The following is a 16041-nucleotide window of genomic DNA, read 5'->3' as shown; positions in this document are numbered from 1 at the left end:
GGGCCTATTCTGGTTGGCCCAAGCGCCTCAGGCCCCACCTGTGGGCGGGGTTTGAGCCGCCTGGGCCAATCCGGCCCCATTCCTGCGCTGGCTGGCCTGCCAAATGGGCAGGCTTGGCACCCGTCCATCCGTCCAACATTTTTTGAGGTACGGGGAAGGGGGGTGGGGGTGGGGGAGTTGTGGGGTCAGCAGGGGGTCACAAATCAGCAGGGGGGTCCGGTCGTGGGTTCGGGGGGGGCGGTCGTTGGGGGTTGCGTCGAGGGCAAGAGGGCCTGGGATCCCTCCTACCCATATTTTAGTGGGGGGTGGGGGTTAGAGGGGGTCGCGGGCTAGGAGGGCTTGGGCTCCCTCCTGGCCGGATCATGTGGTGGTGGGGGGAGATCGCCGGGACAAGAGGGCTTGGGCTCCCTCCTGGCTGGATCGTGTGGTGGGGGTGAGGGGAGGAGATCGCCGGGCCAAGAGGGCTTGGGATCCCTCCTGGCCCTAACAGATTCGGCCTGGGGGGGGGTTTGGGGATCGTGGGGCAGGAAGACTTGGGCTCCTTCCTGCCCCGATAGTGTTGGGGAGGTCGGGGATGCCACGAGGCAAGAAGGCTTAGGCTCCCTCTTTCCCCGATCGTACTTGGCGGGGCCAGGAGGGCTTGGGCTCTCTCCTGGCCCAATTGGAGGGGTGGATTGCTGCAGGAGAGATGAGTCATCTCTCCTGCCGCTTTAGCGATCCCAAGTGCCGCGTTTGGTGGCACTTGGTGGTATCGCTATTGCGGCAGGGGAGATGACCCATCTCTCCTGTTCCGATGGTTGCGTTGGGGGGGTAGGTTACCGGGCCGCTGAGCTCATCGCGCCAGCCACCATCAGCTTAGCGGCCCCTTTTTCGGCACTTATACCTGCTTTGAATTGGTCTAAGTCAAAATGTATAAGTGCCAACTAGGCAACCTGTCAAAATCTTTGGTTATACGTGTTGTACGCCTAGGTGTAGGTCGGCCCACCTCCCGCCCTTTCCCCTCTTCTAAAAACACCTCTTTTCTCTCTGTGCGTTTAGGAAAAGGCCTAAGCTGGTTTGATTATGGGTACTTGGACGATCAGGCTTTTTGATCGTCCAAGTAACCATTTAGGCCACTTTTTAGACTTTTTTTTTTTGGATTATGAGCCCCTTCACTCTTTGACACCATATACACCACCGAAAACTAACCATTGATCCTACCAAGCATCTTGCAGCCTCTATGACACTGCGCACAAAGTCATCCACATGGCTTTGGACTATGAGTTACCTCCATCTTCTACCTTGTAGCACTACTCTTTAAACAGGACTCGTTTTATCTCTTCTTGTAGTAATTCATCTCCTGTAGTGTCCTTGTACTGTACTAACTTGTACTGTAGTGCCTTTAACAATGGTCACTAAACAAGCTCAGAATTTTACCAACTGATTATCAGAACGGCTCACCGTGGTCTTTTCCGAGCTTCCTAGCAGCCTCCAACTCTACCATGCAAATGATTTACAATGAGGTCATTAATATTAAAGTGGTAGTAAAAGGGACTCTTTAATATTTAAATGAGCACTCCTAGCGATTCTCTATCATTGCCAGGTGATTCTCCAAGCGCGGCGCTGACTTTTGACAACCAAAAATTACCAGCTGGTCTGGGGCTATCAGTACTGTGAAAAGCATGTCTCAGGCGTGTGTCTCTGGCTGTGGCTCATGAAAAATTTTTTTAAAATACACCATTCACATAAATTATAGTAATATAACAGTTTTTTGGTGAAAAAATATCTCAAAAGCACACGTCTCAGGCACATGTATTTAAGACGTGTCTTATGTGTGCTTGTTGAAAGCTAACGCTTTCATCCCTCCCCCCCCCCCCACCCCCTTCTGGAGGATTCCTGCTGTATAATGCTAAGAAAGTGATGGTATATAGTGTGCTCCAATAAGACACGCCCACGATATGCGTGCCTACAGTGTAACTTTTCCCAGCACATGTGCACATTTACGCCTTTCTGTGGACTATTCTGCGCATGTGCTGGTCGCTATCACCAGAAACTTATCTCATGTAAATGTGGCGATCCGCTGTGAACCTCCACAAATATTTGCATGCACGGTTCTTCAAGAATGAATTGTCTTTTTGAAATTGTTACATTTACATCCCTGACAGCTACCCATTGGACTTTACTGGCAATATTAGAGAATTCAGTCCTAAGTTGCCTTGAACCTATTTAGGCATAGTGCAAATCATAAATCCCAGATTACTACAACACTTCCCCGTCTGTATTCGCGAATTCCGTATCTATGGATTCAATTAACCGTTAACACAAACGGTACCTCTTCCCCCCCCTGGAAGCTGAAATGTGGAGTCCCGCAAGGCTCACCCCTCTCCCCTATCCTTTTCAACATCTACATGTCCTCTTTGAAACTCCTCCATCTATCCCCCCTAGAAACTCTCTACTCCTACGCTGATGACATCCTCATCCTCCTCGAGACCGACTCAAACCTCTCTAACCTTGCCGATAACATATCCACATGTATAACGAATCTCCAATCCTGGGCCCAATCTGTACAAATGAAACTGAATGAGTCCAAAACAAAACTACTCTGGCTCGGCCCAATTTTAGATCATTTACCCACCTTCATCCCACTACCATCCGGCCCCACTCTTCAGCTTGAGTTTTCAAGCAAAGTCCTAGGCTTCATCTTAGACTCCTCTCTCTCCTTCAATGATCACCTCAACTCCTTGGTAAAAAAATGCTTCTTTAGCCTTCATATGCTGAGGAGAGTGAGATCCTGCTTTCATCATTCTCACTTCGCCGTCCTCGTTCAATCTATCATCCTCTCTAGACTGGATTACTGTAATTCCATCTACATAAGCCTAACTAAGAAAAACCTCTATAGACTTCAGCTAATTCAGAACGCCGCGGCCAAGCTTATTTTCGCAAAAGGCAAGTTCGATCACGTCTCCCCACTCCTCTCCAAGCTTCACTGGCTCCCAGTATACTCCAGAGTCCTCTATAAATGTGCCTGCTTAGCCTTCAAGATCCTACATGGCGTCCTCCCTCCCGTTATCCCACTCTTTTGGAACTCCTCAAACCCACACCCCACTAGACCCTCACAAAAACTGAAACTGTCTTTCCCCTCTATAAAAGGTATATCCCGCGCAGGAAAACTTGGAACATCCCTCCTCTTTAGAACCACAGAACTCTGGAACAACCTCACACCCCCGCTCAGAAATTCAAGCTCCTTCCAATCCTTCCGCAAACACTTGAAAACTTGGCTCTTTTCTAAAATCTAATTACCTCCCGTTCTCTAGCATCCGGTCCCTCTCTATTTTCTTAGTCCCTCCCCCTTATCCCTTCATTGTAGTTCCTTTCCTCTTAACTTCTGTAAACCGTGCCGAGCTCTGCGCTTGCGGAGATGGCGCGGTATACAAACCTAAGATTTAGTTTAGTTTAGTTATTTGCGATTTTTGACCAGAAAAATCTTTTCATTTTTCGGGCTATTTTTAGCCCTGTAAGTCCCCCCTTAAGCCTTACCTGGTGGTCTAGCAGGTTTTCAGGCAGGAGCAATCTTCCCACACTCCTGCCCCGTGCAGATCGCTCACAGGAAATGGCTCGAGAGACTACGGGTGCTCAAGGCAGCCATTTCCTGTGAACGATCTGCACGGGGCAGGAGCGTGGGAAGATCGCTCCTGACTGAAAACTCACTAGACCACCAGGTAAGGCTTAAGGTGTGGGGGAGGGCTTACAGGGCTAAAAATAGCTGGGGTATAAGGGCAGAACCGGCCCGAATGTTATTTGCGGTTTTTCCATATTTGCGGGCCGGCTCTGCCCCTAACCCCAGTGAATACAGAGGGGCAAGTGTACTACTGTGAATGATTTTTATAGCGCTACCATATGCACGCAGCACTGTACAGAGTCACGAAGGAGAAAGTTCCTGCTCCAAAGAGCTTACAGTCTAAACAGACAAGACAAAAAAACCGGGATGTCATGGATACAGTTAAGGGGAACGGTTAATCTGCTGGCTGGGTTGGAGGGCAAAGGAGAAGGGTTAAGGATTGAAGACTATATCAAAAAGGTGGGTTTTCAGTCTGCTTTTAAACAAGAGAAGGGAAGGGAAGGGGCTTGACGGACAAATTCGGGTAATTTATTCCAGGCATAGGGGCAGCTAGATGAAAGGAACAAAGTCTGGAATTGGCAGTTGAGGAGAAGGGTAACACTAAGAGTGACTTTAGATAGACCCTGCTTTCTAATCTTTCAGCCCTCAGACACAGCCCTGAATCCCTGGCAGAACACAGAAACTCATGTGCACACTGGGATCACAATCGGTGTCTCTGTGGTTATGGGTGTAGCAGCAGTTGGAAAAAATAGATCTATGCAATGACTCAAAGAAGCAGTGCTTAACAGAAGAAATCATATGAAGCAGCTGTTGAAATGCACATTGTATTTCGGATATGCACTGATTGGTTGTTATACAGTAACTTTTATACTATTTACTGTATTTTTCGCTCCATAAGATGCACCCACCTATAGAGGAGGAAAAACCAAGAAAAAAAAATTGGTTCAGAATTTTTTTTTCTTGGTTTTTCCTCCTCTACACATAGGTGCGTCTGGTGTTTTGGTGCTGGGAAGCCTGAAATAGCTTAAAGCCCAAAGCCACCCACAGCCCCCCGGTACCTTTTTTTAAGTAGCGGTGAGCCACTGCGGTCTCCTACTGGACGGCTGCCTTTCTCTTTGCAGAGCGATGGACAACACAGGAACGCGACCTTTGCGCTTCCTGCCTGGTCCCGCGCTGCTCTGTGATTGACTGCAGTCAGTAACTTACCCCCCCTAAAACAAAACCATAGCGTGTTTTTTAGCGCCGGCCACAGTGGTAACAGCTCTGATGTAACATAGTAACATAGTAGATGACGGCAGATAAAGACCCGAATGGTCCATCCAGTCTGCCCAACCTGATTCAATTTAAATTTTTTAATTTTTTCTTCTTAGCTTTACCCAGTACTGTGCTTGGGTTCCAACTGCCGAAATCTCTGTTAAGACTTACTCCAGCCCATCTACACCCTCCCAGCCATTGAAGCCCTCCCCAGCCCATCCTCCACCAAACGGCCATATACAGACACAGACCGTGCAAGTCTGCCCAGTACTGGCCTTAGTTCAATATTTAATCTTATTTTCTGATTCTAGATCCTTTGTGTTCATCCCACGCTTCTTTTAACTCCGTCACAGTTTTACTCTCCACCACCTCTCTCAGGAGCGCATTCCAGGCATCCACCACCCTCTCCGTAAAGTAGAATTTCCTAACATTGCCTTTGAATCTACCACCCCTCAACCTCAAATTATGTCCTCTGGTTTTACCATTTTCCTTTCTCTGAAAAAGATTTTGTTCTATGTTAATACCCTTTAAGTATTTGAACGTCTGAATCATATCTCCCCTGTCTCTCCTTTCCTCTAGGGTATACATATTCAGGGCTTCCAGTCTCTCCTCATACGTCTTCTGGCGCAAGCCTCCTATCATTTTCGTCGCTCTCCTCTGGACTGCCTCAAGTCTTCTTACGTCCTTCGCCAGATATGGTCTCCAAAATTGAACACAATACTCCAAGTGGGGCCTTACCAATGACCTGTACAGGGGCATCAACACCTTCTTCCTTCTACTGACTACGCCTCTCTTTATACAGCCCAGCATCCTTCTGGCAGCAGCCACTGCCTTGTCACACTGTTTTTTCACCTTTAGATCTTCGGACACTATCATCCCAAGATCCCTCTCCCCATCCGTGCATATCAGCTTCTCTCCTCCCAGCATATACGGTTCCTTCCTATTATTAATCCCCAAATGCATTACTCTGCATTTCTTTGCATTGAATTTTAGTTGCCAGGCATTAGACCATTCCTCTAACTTTTGCAGATCCTTTTTCATATTTTCCACTCCCTCTTCGGTGTCTACTCTGTTACAAATCTTGGTATCATCTGCAAAAAGGCACACTTTTCCTTCTAACCCTTCAGCAATGTCACTCACAAACATATTGAACAGGATTGACCCCAGCACTGATCCCTGAGGGACTCCACTACTCACCTTTCCTTCTTTCGAGCGACTTCCATTAACCACCACCCTCTGGCGTCTGTCCGACAGCCAGTTTCTGACCCAGTTCACCACTTTGGGTCCTAACTTCAGCCCTTCAAGTTTGTTCAACAGCCTCCTATGAGGAACTGTATCAAAGGCTTTGCTGAAATCCAAGTAAATTACACCTAGCATATGTCCTCGATCCAGCTCTCTGGTTACCCAATCAAAAAATTCAATCAGGTTTGTTTGGCACGATTTACCTTTTGTAAAGCCATGTTGCCTCGGATCCTGTAACCCATTAGATTCAAGGAAATACACTATCCTTTCTTTCAGCAACACTTCCATTATTTTTCCAACAACTGAAGTGAGGCTCACCGGCCTGTAGTTTCCTGCTTCATCCCTGTGACCACTTTTATGAATAGGGACCACATCCGCTCTCCTCCAATCCCCAGGAATCACTCCCGTCTCCAGAGATTTGTTGAACAAGTCTTTAATAGGACTCGCCAGAACCTCTCTGAGCTCCCTTAGTATCCTGGGATGGATCCCGTCTGGTCCCATCGCTTTGTCCACCTTCAGTTTTTCAAGTTGCTCATAAACACCCTCCTCCGTGAACGGCGCAGAATCTACTCCATTTTCTCGTGTAACTTTGCCAGACAATCTCGGTCCTTCTCCAGGATTTTCTTCTGTGAACACAGAACAGAAGTATTTGTTTAGCACATTCGCTTTCTCATCACTTTCCACATATTTGTTCCCAGCATCTTTTAGCCTAGCAATTCCATTTTTTATCTTCCTCCTTTCACTAATATTTCAGAAAAAATTTTTGTCTCCCTTTTTTACATTTTTAGTCATTTGTTCTTCCGCCTGTGCTTTCGCCAGACGTATCTCTCTCTTGGCTTCTTTCAGTTTCACCCTGTGGTCCTTTCTGCTCTCCTCTTCTTGGTTTTTTTTATATTTCATGAACGCCAACTCTTTCGCCTTTATTTTCTCAGCCACTAGGTTGGAGAACCATATCGGCTTCCTTTTTCTCTTGTTTTTATTGATTTTCTTCACATAAAGGTCCGTAGCCATTTTTATCGCTCCTTTCAGCTTAGACCACTGTCTTTCCACTTCTCTTATGTCCTCCCATCCTAACAGCTCTTTCTTCAGGTACTTTCCCATTGCATTAAAGTCCGTACGTTTGAAGTCTAGGACTTTAAGTATCGTGCGGCCGCTCTCCACTTTAGCCGTTATATCAAACCAAACCGTTTGATGATCGCTACTACCCAGGTGAGCACCCACTCAAACATTAGAGATACTCTCTCCATTTGTGAGGACCAGATCCAATATCGCTTTTTCCCTTGTGGGTTCCGTCACCATTTGTCTGAGCAGAGCCTCTTGAAAGGCATCCACAATCTCCCTACTTCTTTCCGATTCCGCAGACGGAACATTCCAGTCCGTATCCGGCAGGTTGAAATCTCCCAACAGCAGAACCTCCTCTTTCCTTCCAAACTTTTGGATATCCACAATCAGATCCTTATCAATTTGCTGCGATTGAGTCGGAGGTCTGTAGACTACACCCACGTAGATAGAAGTTCCATCTTCTCTTTTCAGAGCAATCCATATCGCTTCTTCCTCTCCCCAGGTCCCTTGCATTTCGGTCGCTTGGATATTGATCTTTACATAGAGAGCTACTCCTCCACCTTTATGACCATCTCTGTCCTTCCTAAAAAGATTATATCCCGGTATGTTTGCATCCCATCCATGTGATTCACTGAACCATGTCTCTGTGATAGCGACAATATCTAGATCTGCCTCTAACATCAGGGCTTGCAGATCATGAACTTTGTTGCTTAGACTGCGAGCATTTGTGGTCATCGCTTTCCAGGTATTTTTCAGTGGTAATCTCCTTTTTCGTATGGATTTTTGTTTCATTTCACTTTCTGTTGCAATACTAAGAAATGAGTTGCTGATATTGTTTATGTTGCAATCTTTACTACTATCACATCTTTTCTTTTGCCGGGGGTGGTCACTATAATTGTCCTTCGTACATACACCACCCCCACCTTCTAGTTTAAATGCCTAGAAAAATATTGTCTAAATTTCTCTGCAAGGTTTCTTTTTCCTGCTGATGGTCATAAAATTCCTATGAACAGTTGGTACCACCACGGCTGGCACTAGAAACTGAGCTATGGCTTTGTAAAAGAAGGGGGGGGTTAATGTAGTTTAGGATTAGCTTTCGAAGACAACTCCTTCTTCCTCAGATCAGAAATCTGATTAGGAAAATAGGCAGCAAAGGAATGCAATAATTACATGAAAATTTTTAGGATTCCCCTTGGTTTTGATTTCTGTCTCATTCTTCAGCCAATATTAGTATGTTTATAGTCTTTCACTCTTACAATGCTTTGAAATATATTGTAAAGCGTTTTATCAAATTTTAAATAAACTATAACTATAAACTACAAACTATTGTTTAGCGCCTAGCTCAACCTCGGTCCTTCAACCCCGGCGTTCCTCAATGCAAGGCTGGAAACTATCGCATGTCATTCTTTAGCGGTTAGCTCAACCTCAGTCTTTCTACACCAGTGTTCGTCAATGCAAGGCTTGAGGGACAGTGGCTGGAAACCATCCCATGTCATTCTTTAGTGTCTATCTCAACCTCAGTCCTTCTACACCAGCAGTCTTCAATGCAAGACTTGATGGTCAGTGGCTAGAAACCATCCCGTGTCGTTCTTTAGTGTCTATCTCAACCTCAGTCCTTCTATACCAGTAGTCTTCAATTCGAGACTCGAGGGTCAATGGCTGGAAACCATCCCATGTCGTTTCTTTAGCGCCTAGCTCAACCTCAGTCCTTCTACAGCAGCAGTCTTCAATGCGAGACTCGAGGGTCAGTGGCTGGAAATCATCCCGTGTTGTTCTTTAGTGTCTACCTGAACCTCAGTCCTTCTACACTGGCATTCTTCAATGCAAGGCTGGAAACTATCGCGTATCATTCTTTAGCGGTTAGCTCAACCTCGGTCTTTCTACACCAGTGTTCGTCAATGCAAGGCTTGAGGGTCAGTGGCTGGAAACCATCCTGTGTCATTCTTTAGCGCCTGGCTCAACCTCAGTCCTTCTACACCAGCAGTCTTCAATGCGAGACTCGAGGGTCAGTGGCTGGAAACCATCCCGTGTCGTTCTTTAGCGCCTGGCTCAACCTCAGTCCTTCTACACCAGCAGTCTTCAATGCGAGACTCGAGGGTCAGTGGCTGGAAACCATCCCATGTCATTCTTTAGTGTCTATCTGAACCTCAGTCCTTCTACACCAGTAGTCTTCAATGCGAGACTCGAGGGTCAGTGGCTGGAAACCATCCCGTGTTGTTCTTTAGTGTCTATCTGAACCTCAGTCCTTCTACACCAGCAGTCTTCAATGCGAGAGTTGAGGTTCAGTGGCTGGAAACCATCCCGTGTCTTTCTTTAGTGTCTATCTCAACCTCAGTCCTTCTACACCAGTAGTCTTCAATGCGAGACTCAAGGGTCAATGACTGGAAACCATCCTGTGTCGTTCTTTAGCGCCTAGCTTAACCTCAGTCCTTCTACAGCAGCAGTCTTCAATGCGAGACTCGAGGGTGGCTGGAAACCATCTGGTGTCGTTCTTTAGTGTCTATCTCAACCTCAGTCCTTCTATACCAGTAGTCTTCAGTGCATTGAAGACTGCTGCTGTAGATGGACTGAGGTTAAGCTAGGCGCTAAAGAACGACACGGGATGGTTTCCCGTGTCATTCTTTAGTGTCTATCTCAACCTCAGTCCTTCTACACCAGCAGTCTTCAATGCGAGACTTGAGAGTCAGTGGCTGGAAACCATCCCATGTCGTTCTTTAGTGTCTATCTCAATCTCAGTCCTTCTATACCAGTAGTCTTCAATGCGAGACTTGAGAGTCAGTGGCTGGAAATCATCCCATGTCGTTCTTTAGTGTCTATCTCAATCTCAGTCCTTCTACACCAGCAGTCTTCAATGCGAGACTCGAGGGTCAGTGGCTGGAAACCATCCCATGTCATTCTTTAGTGTCTATCTGAACCTCAGTCCTTCTACACCAGTAGTCTTCAATGCGAGACTCGAGGGTCAGTGGCTGGAAACCATCCCGTGTTGTTCTTTAGTGTCTATCTGAACCTCAGTCCTTCTACACCAGCAGTCTTCAATGCGAGAGTTGAGGTTCAGTGGCTGGAAACCATCCCGTGTCTTTCTTTAGTGTCTATCTCAACCTCAGTCCTTCTACACCAGTAGTCTTCAATGCGAGACTCAAGGGTCAATGACTGGAAACCATCCTGTGTCGTTCTTTAGCGCCTAGCTTAACCTCAGTCCTTCTACAGCAGCAGTCTTCAATGCGAGACTCGAGGGTGGCTGGAAACCATCTGGTGTCGTTCTTTAGTGTCTATCTCAACCTCAGTCCTTCTATACCAGTAGTCTTCAGTGCATTGAAGACTGCTGCTGTAGATGGACTGAGGTTAAGCTAGGCGCTAAAGAACGACACGGGATGGTTTCCCGTGTCATTCTTTAGTGTCTATCTCAACCTCAGTCCTTCTACACCAGCAGTCTTCAATGCGAGACTTGAGAGTCAGTGGCTGGAAACCATCCCATGTCGTTCTTTAGTGTCTATCTCAATCTCAGTCCTTCTATACCAGTAGTCTTCAATGCGAGACTTGAGAGTCAGTGGCTGGAAACCATCCCATGTCGTTCTTTAGTGTCTATCTCAATCTCAGTCTTTCTACACCAGCAGTCTTCAATGTGAGACTTGAGAGTCAGTGGCTGGAAACCATCCCATGTCGTTCTTTAGTGTCTATCTCAATCTCAGTCCTTCTATACCAGTAGTCTTCAATGCGAGACTTGAGAGTCAGTGGCTGGAAACCATCCCATGTCGTTCTTTAGTGTCTATATCAATCTCAGTCCTTCTACACCAGCAGTCTTCAATGTGAGACTTGAGAGTCAGTGGCTGGAAACCATCCCATGTCGTTCTTTAGTGTCTATCTCAATCTCAGTCCTTCTATACCAGTAGTCTTCAATGCGAGACTTGAGAGTCAGTGGCTGGAAACCATCCCATGTCGTTCTTTAGTGTCTATCTCAATCTCAGTCCTTCTATACCAGTAGTCTTCAATGCGAGACTTGAGAGTCAGTGGCTGGAAACCATCCCATGTCGTTCTTTAGTGTCTATCTCAATCTCAGTCCTTCTATACCAGTAGTCTTCAATGCGAGACTCAAGGGTCAATGACTGGAAACCATCTCGTGTCGTTAAATGGATGATTGGTAGGAGGGATGCCCACTCCCTCGTCTGCCAGCCCCCCCCCCTGTGAATATATGTTGCAATTATAGCTGCTGTTTCTCCTCTTTCTTAGTGGCTTAGAGACTGCTTTCCTGCTCATTATTATGCAGGACATCTTTCATTCTCTCTATAATATTTAGAAACTGTGCATTTCTGATTTCTATGTAATTTGCAAAGTACAGGAGGTAATGTACTTCTCTTTGTACTTCTCTAGGGTTACCTGGGGGTACAGCAAGCTGTAAATATATCATGCACCCTTTATTTTAAAGAAGTTATAACACATCATTATTGCTACAGTGTGCTATAGAGTTTTATTTGGTTTTAACTCACGCCTATTTGAATGGTAATTCAAGGGAGTTATAGTCAGATACATTTGGTTATTTCCCTTTCCCCAGTCCTCATGTACTGTTTCTATGGAAGAGGTGGTGGAAACAGAGACTGTGTCTGAATTCAAGAGGGCCTGGGAATCGGGATAGACTTGTGGGATCTCCCAGAGAGAGAAAAAGATGTTACTGCGGATGGGCAGACTAGATGGGCCATTTGGCCTTTACCTGCCGCATTGTTTCTATGTTCTTGTCCTTCTACACTGGCATTCTTCAATGCAATGCTGGAAACCATCCCGTGTTGTTCTTTATCTCAGTCTCAGTCCTTCTACCCCGGCGTTCCTCACTGCAAAGCTTGAGGGTCAGTGGCTGGAAACCATTCCATGTTGTTCTGTAGTGTCTATCTCAGCCTCCTACCCTATCTCAGGTCCTTCTACCCCGGCGTTCCTCACTGCAAAGCTTGAGGGTCAGTGGCTGGAAACCATTCCATGTTGTTCTGTAGTGTCTATCTCAGCCTCCTACCCTATCTCAGGTCCTTCTACCCCGGCGTTCCTCACTGCAAAGCTTGAGGGTCAGTGGCTGGAAACCATTCCATGTTGTTCTGTAGTGTCTATCTCAGCCTCCTACCCTATCTCAGGTCCTTCTACCCCGGCGTTCCTCACTGCAAAGCTTGAGGGTCAGTGGCTGGAAACCATTCCATGTTGTTCTGTAGTGTCTATCTCAGCCTCCTACCCTATCTCAGGTCCTTCTACCCCGGCGTTCCTCACTGCAAAGCTTGAGGGTCAGTGGCTGGAAACCATTCCATGTTGTTCTGTAGTGTCTATCTCAGCCTCCTACCCTATCTCAGGTCCTTCTACCCCGGCGTTCCTCACTGCAAAGCTTGAGGGTCAGTGGCTGGAAACCATTCCATGTTGTTCTGTAGTGTCTATCTCAGCCTCCTACCCTATCTCAGGTCCTTCTACCCCGGCGTTCCTCACTGCAAAGCTTGAGGGTCAGTGGCTGGAAACCATTCCATGTTGTTCTGAAGTGTCTATCTCAGCCTCCTACCCTATCTCAGGTCCTTCTACCCCGGCGTTCCTCACTGCAAAGCTTGAGGGTCAGTGGCTGGAAACCATTCCATGTTGTTCTGTAGTGTCTATCTCAGCCTCCTACCCTATCTCAGGTCCTTCTACCCCGGCGTTCCTCACTGCAAAGCTTGAGGGTCAGTGGCTGGAAACCATTCCATGTTGTTCTGTAGTGTCTATCTCAGCCTCCTACCCTATCTCAGGTCCTTCTACCCCGGCGTTCCTCACTGCAAAGCTTGAGGGTCAGTGGCTGGAAACCATTCCATGTTGTTCTGTAGTGTCTATCTCAGCCTCCTACCCTATCTCAGGTCCTTCTACCCCGGCGTTCCTCACTGCAAAGCTTGAGGGTCAGTGGCTGGAAACCATTCCATGTTGTTCTGTAGTGTCTATCTCAGCCTCCTACCCTATCTCAGGTCCTTCTACCCCGGCGTTCCTCAATGTAAGTCTTTAGGGTCAGTTTTTGTGCCCAGTCATATGCTGATTCTTCCCTCTCCCTTTAAATAATAATAATAACTTGATTTCTGTATACTGCAATATCATGACAAGTTCTAAGTGGTTGACAAAAAGAAGGCTACGGAATGACATGGGAATGGGAAGGGTGATGAATTCTGTCACACTGTCATTCTCTAGGAGTCACAAAGCCCGTTTCCATCCCTAGTTCGGATTGAATTGGAACCTGCCCATCTTAACTACAGTCAAAGTCCTTGTAGGCATCGCACTTACATGAAAGTTAGAATCAGAAAATAAGATTAAAAATTGAACTAAGGCCAGTACTGGGCAGACTTTCACGGTCTGTGTCTGTATATGGCCATTTGGGGGAGGATGGGCTGGGGAGGGCTTCAATGGCTGGGAGGGTGTAGATGGGCTGGAGTAGGTTTTAACGGAGATTTCAGCAGTAGGAACCCAAGTACAGTACCGGGTAGAGCTTTGGATTCTTGCCCAGAATTAGCTAGGAAGAAATTTGAAAGGATTTGGATTGGGTCGGGTTGGGCAGACTGGATGGACCATTCGGGTCTTTATCTGCCGTCATCTACTATGTTACTATGTTAGGAATACAGCACAGACACCTGAAAAGATCTACAGCAGAGCTGGGCAGTAACTTATTACTTTTCGAATTGATTATTTTTCCATTCACGAGTCCCTGCTGAGTAGAGCTTACAATCTAATGCATGGGTGCTTTACAAGCGAGTGGGGTTAGGAGTTAAAAGCAAGTGACTGGTTGATGTGCAACTTACTCATCGGCTGCAAAATGAACTGTTGCCACATCCCAGTTCCTCTTTGTTGCTTTTGGAGGCGGAGCCTAGAGTGGAGGGGTGGAGTCAGCCCGGGGCGGTGGCTCTGCTCCCTCTCCCTGTCTGCCGCGTTTGCAGGATTCCGGCTCCAGCTGCAACTTCAGGTGAGGGCCGGGACGGGAGGGGATGGGGGTCGGGGGGCTTTGGGGGTGGACCGACTGATGCTCACTGCCATCTCCGTGCTTTTTGCAGGCTTTTGCTTCCGATCGGTATCTCTGAGCGAGCCATGGCTGGAAAGGTGAGTCCGGGTGTAACGCGCTTGGGATCTGCCTTCTTAACTTAGGCTTGGTTTAGACTAGAGCTAGGGCTGCAGCTGGGACGGGCTCTTTCCCCCCTCCCCCTCCTAGATGCGCTTTGGACTTGGTCCAGTGCTGGGCATTGGCTGAGACTTAGCCTAAACCCAGAGGAGTTCTTTACTTTTCGAGAACTAAGTGATGGACTCTCCAGCTTCTTTTGCTTTTTACCTCCATCAGAGTTTGTCCCATCTGCTCCATGTTTTAAGGTCTTGGGTACGTGATATTTTGCCCAACCTGTCTGGAGTGGTAGGTGCGGTTCTGCCCACCTTATTGGCAGACTAGATGCACCACTTGGGCCTTTATCTGCTGTCTTGTTACTATGTTTGTGTGTGGGGGACAGAAAGAACACACACCATCAGTGGCATACTAAGGGAGGGGGGGTCATGTTGGTGGGGACGCCAGCACTCCTCCCTTCCGCCCCTCTTCCCATTCCTCCCCCCCCCCCCCCCCAGTTTACAACATGCTCTTCATGACCCCGTCTGCTCTCCCACTGACATCACGTCCGGGTGCCAGAGGGAGAGCCAACAGGATCTCGAGGAGAATGTTGTTAACCTTTGCGATCAACAGCTTCAACTAGAGGTATGGGGGAACGGAAGGAAGGGGTGCATATGGCAGGCAGGAGCGGGGAAGGAGCCCTCGCCACTGCACACTATATCCCAAAGTTTAATATTGAAAAGACAGTGTCGTGGGGGTCTGAAAGTTAACTGAGCAGCAGAGGAGCTGAAGGATCACTTAGGGCGCCCTGTACCTTTGCAGCGGCTCTGATCTCTCTCAAGTCTTGCCCAGTTACAGCAGTAACAGTCTTCCAGAGAATGGCTGCTTGGGTCTGGACCCCCCCCCCCCCCCGCACAAGTGCATTGAATCCAACAGGCATCATTGTTTTGATAGACCAAATTCCCTCCCCTGCCTCCATGGCCTGAATTGCACTCCCAGCTCCAGCTGAGTCTGGGAGCAGGAGTCGAAGTCTCTTAACCTGCAGCGCCCCCTGTTGGATTAGGCACAACTTTAATGGGAGGAGCTACTGGACCAGTAACTGGCTAGACAGCCAGTTTTGGGCAGGCCTGAGGCCAAAGTGGATGGCTCCCCTGGACAAACATTCCGTTGAGCCCTGCCTGCCCCCCACCTCTGCAGCTGGCGCTGTGACAGGGGAGGACTCGCCCATCCTCAGAGTCAGCACGCTGGGCCACACATACTGCTTCTGTGCCACCACATGCTTGCTCCCTGAGATTGGGTGGTCAGGGCCCGCCCATAGCTATGCCTCAGCAACTGTGGTGAGTTAGACTCAGTTGGGATTGCTGAGTGTGATTTTATTGGTGTAAAAGGGGACGCTGGAGTGGTTAGTGACCTGATATTTCAAAGCTCTTTGGTCCACGGGTCTCCTCTTCGATGTTTTGGGTTTTGCTGCGATGAGAGCTCAAGCCTCCCCACCTCAGCAGTGACCTCTAGAGCACAGATGGAGGCTGGGGTCAGAGTGAAACAGCAGAAAGGGACTGAAGGGGATTAAGATGGAGGGAGGGGGGAAGGAGATATTGAGGGGAAGATGGTGCCTGAAGATGGAAGAGGTGTTTGATGGAGGAAAGAGAAGGAACAAGATGAGTTAACATGGAAGGAGTGTGAAGAGGGAGAGCTGGAAATTATATTAAAAAAAAGAGAGAGAGACAATTGTACAGTGAGCAAAAGCCCCCAAAGCATTTTATATGATGGTAGTAAAGCATTTTTCAATTGCTATTCAAATTGGCATGGTGGATGATGTAAC

The 16041-nt window shown here is 47.6% G+C and overlaps 2 protein-coding genes across 3 annotated transcripts in view; both read left to right on the top strand.

Annotated features, from left to right (window-relative positions):
- Window positions 1–16041, top strand: part of ANXA5 (annexin A5) — a 145223-nt gene that overhangs the window by 37065 nt on the left and 92117 nt on the right. Inside the window, exons 1-2 of one of the 2 annotated variants that reach the window (XM_033938384.1) lie at window positions 13991–14093; window positions 14182–14227. The exons of the other annotated variant lie outside the window; for it this stretch is intronic. Of the exons in view, the coding sequence (XP_033794275.1) occupies window positions 14216–14227 (12 nt within the window). The 5' untranslated portion in view covers window positions 13991–14093; window positions 14182–14215. Of the gene's footprint in view, window positions 1–13990; window positions 14094–14181; window positions 14228–16041 lie in introns of those variants that run through there. 2 annotated transcript variants of the gene reach the window in all.
- On the top strand, window positions 11642–13336 carry LOC117357571. Its single transcript, XM_033938374.1, has 2 exons — window positions 11642–11955; window positions 12061–13336. The coding sequence occupies exons 1-2, from the start codon at window positions 11817–11819 to the stop codon at window positions 13146–13148; spliced, it is 1227 nt and encodes a 408-aa protein (XP_033794265.1). The 5' UTR covers window positions 11642–11816; the 3' UTR covers window positions 13149–13336.

Source organism: Geotrypetes seraphini, chromosome 1 (genome assembly GCF_902459505.1).
Source record: "Geotrypetes seraphini chromosome 1, aGeoSer1.1, whole genome shotgun sequence".
In the NCBI taxonomy this organism is placed as follows: Eukaryota; Metazoa; Chordata; class Amphibia; order Gymnophiona; family Dermophiidae; genus Geotrypetes; species Geotrypetes seraphini.
The sequence above is the reverse complement of the archived record's forward strand: the minus strand, read 5'-3'. Positions and strand labels throughout refer to the sequence as shown.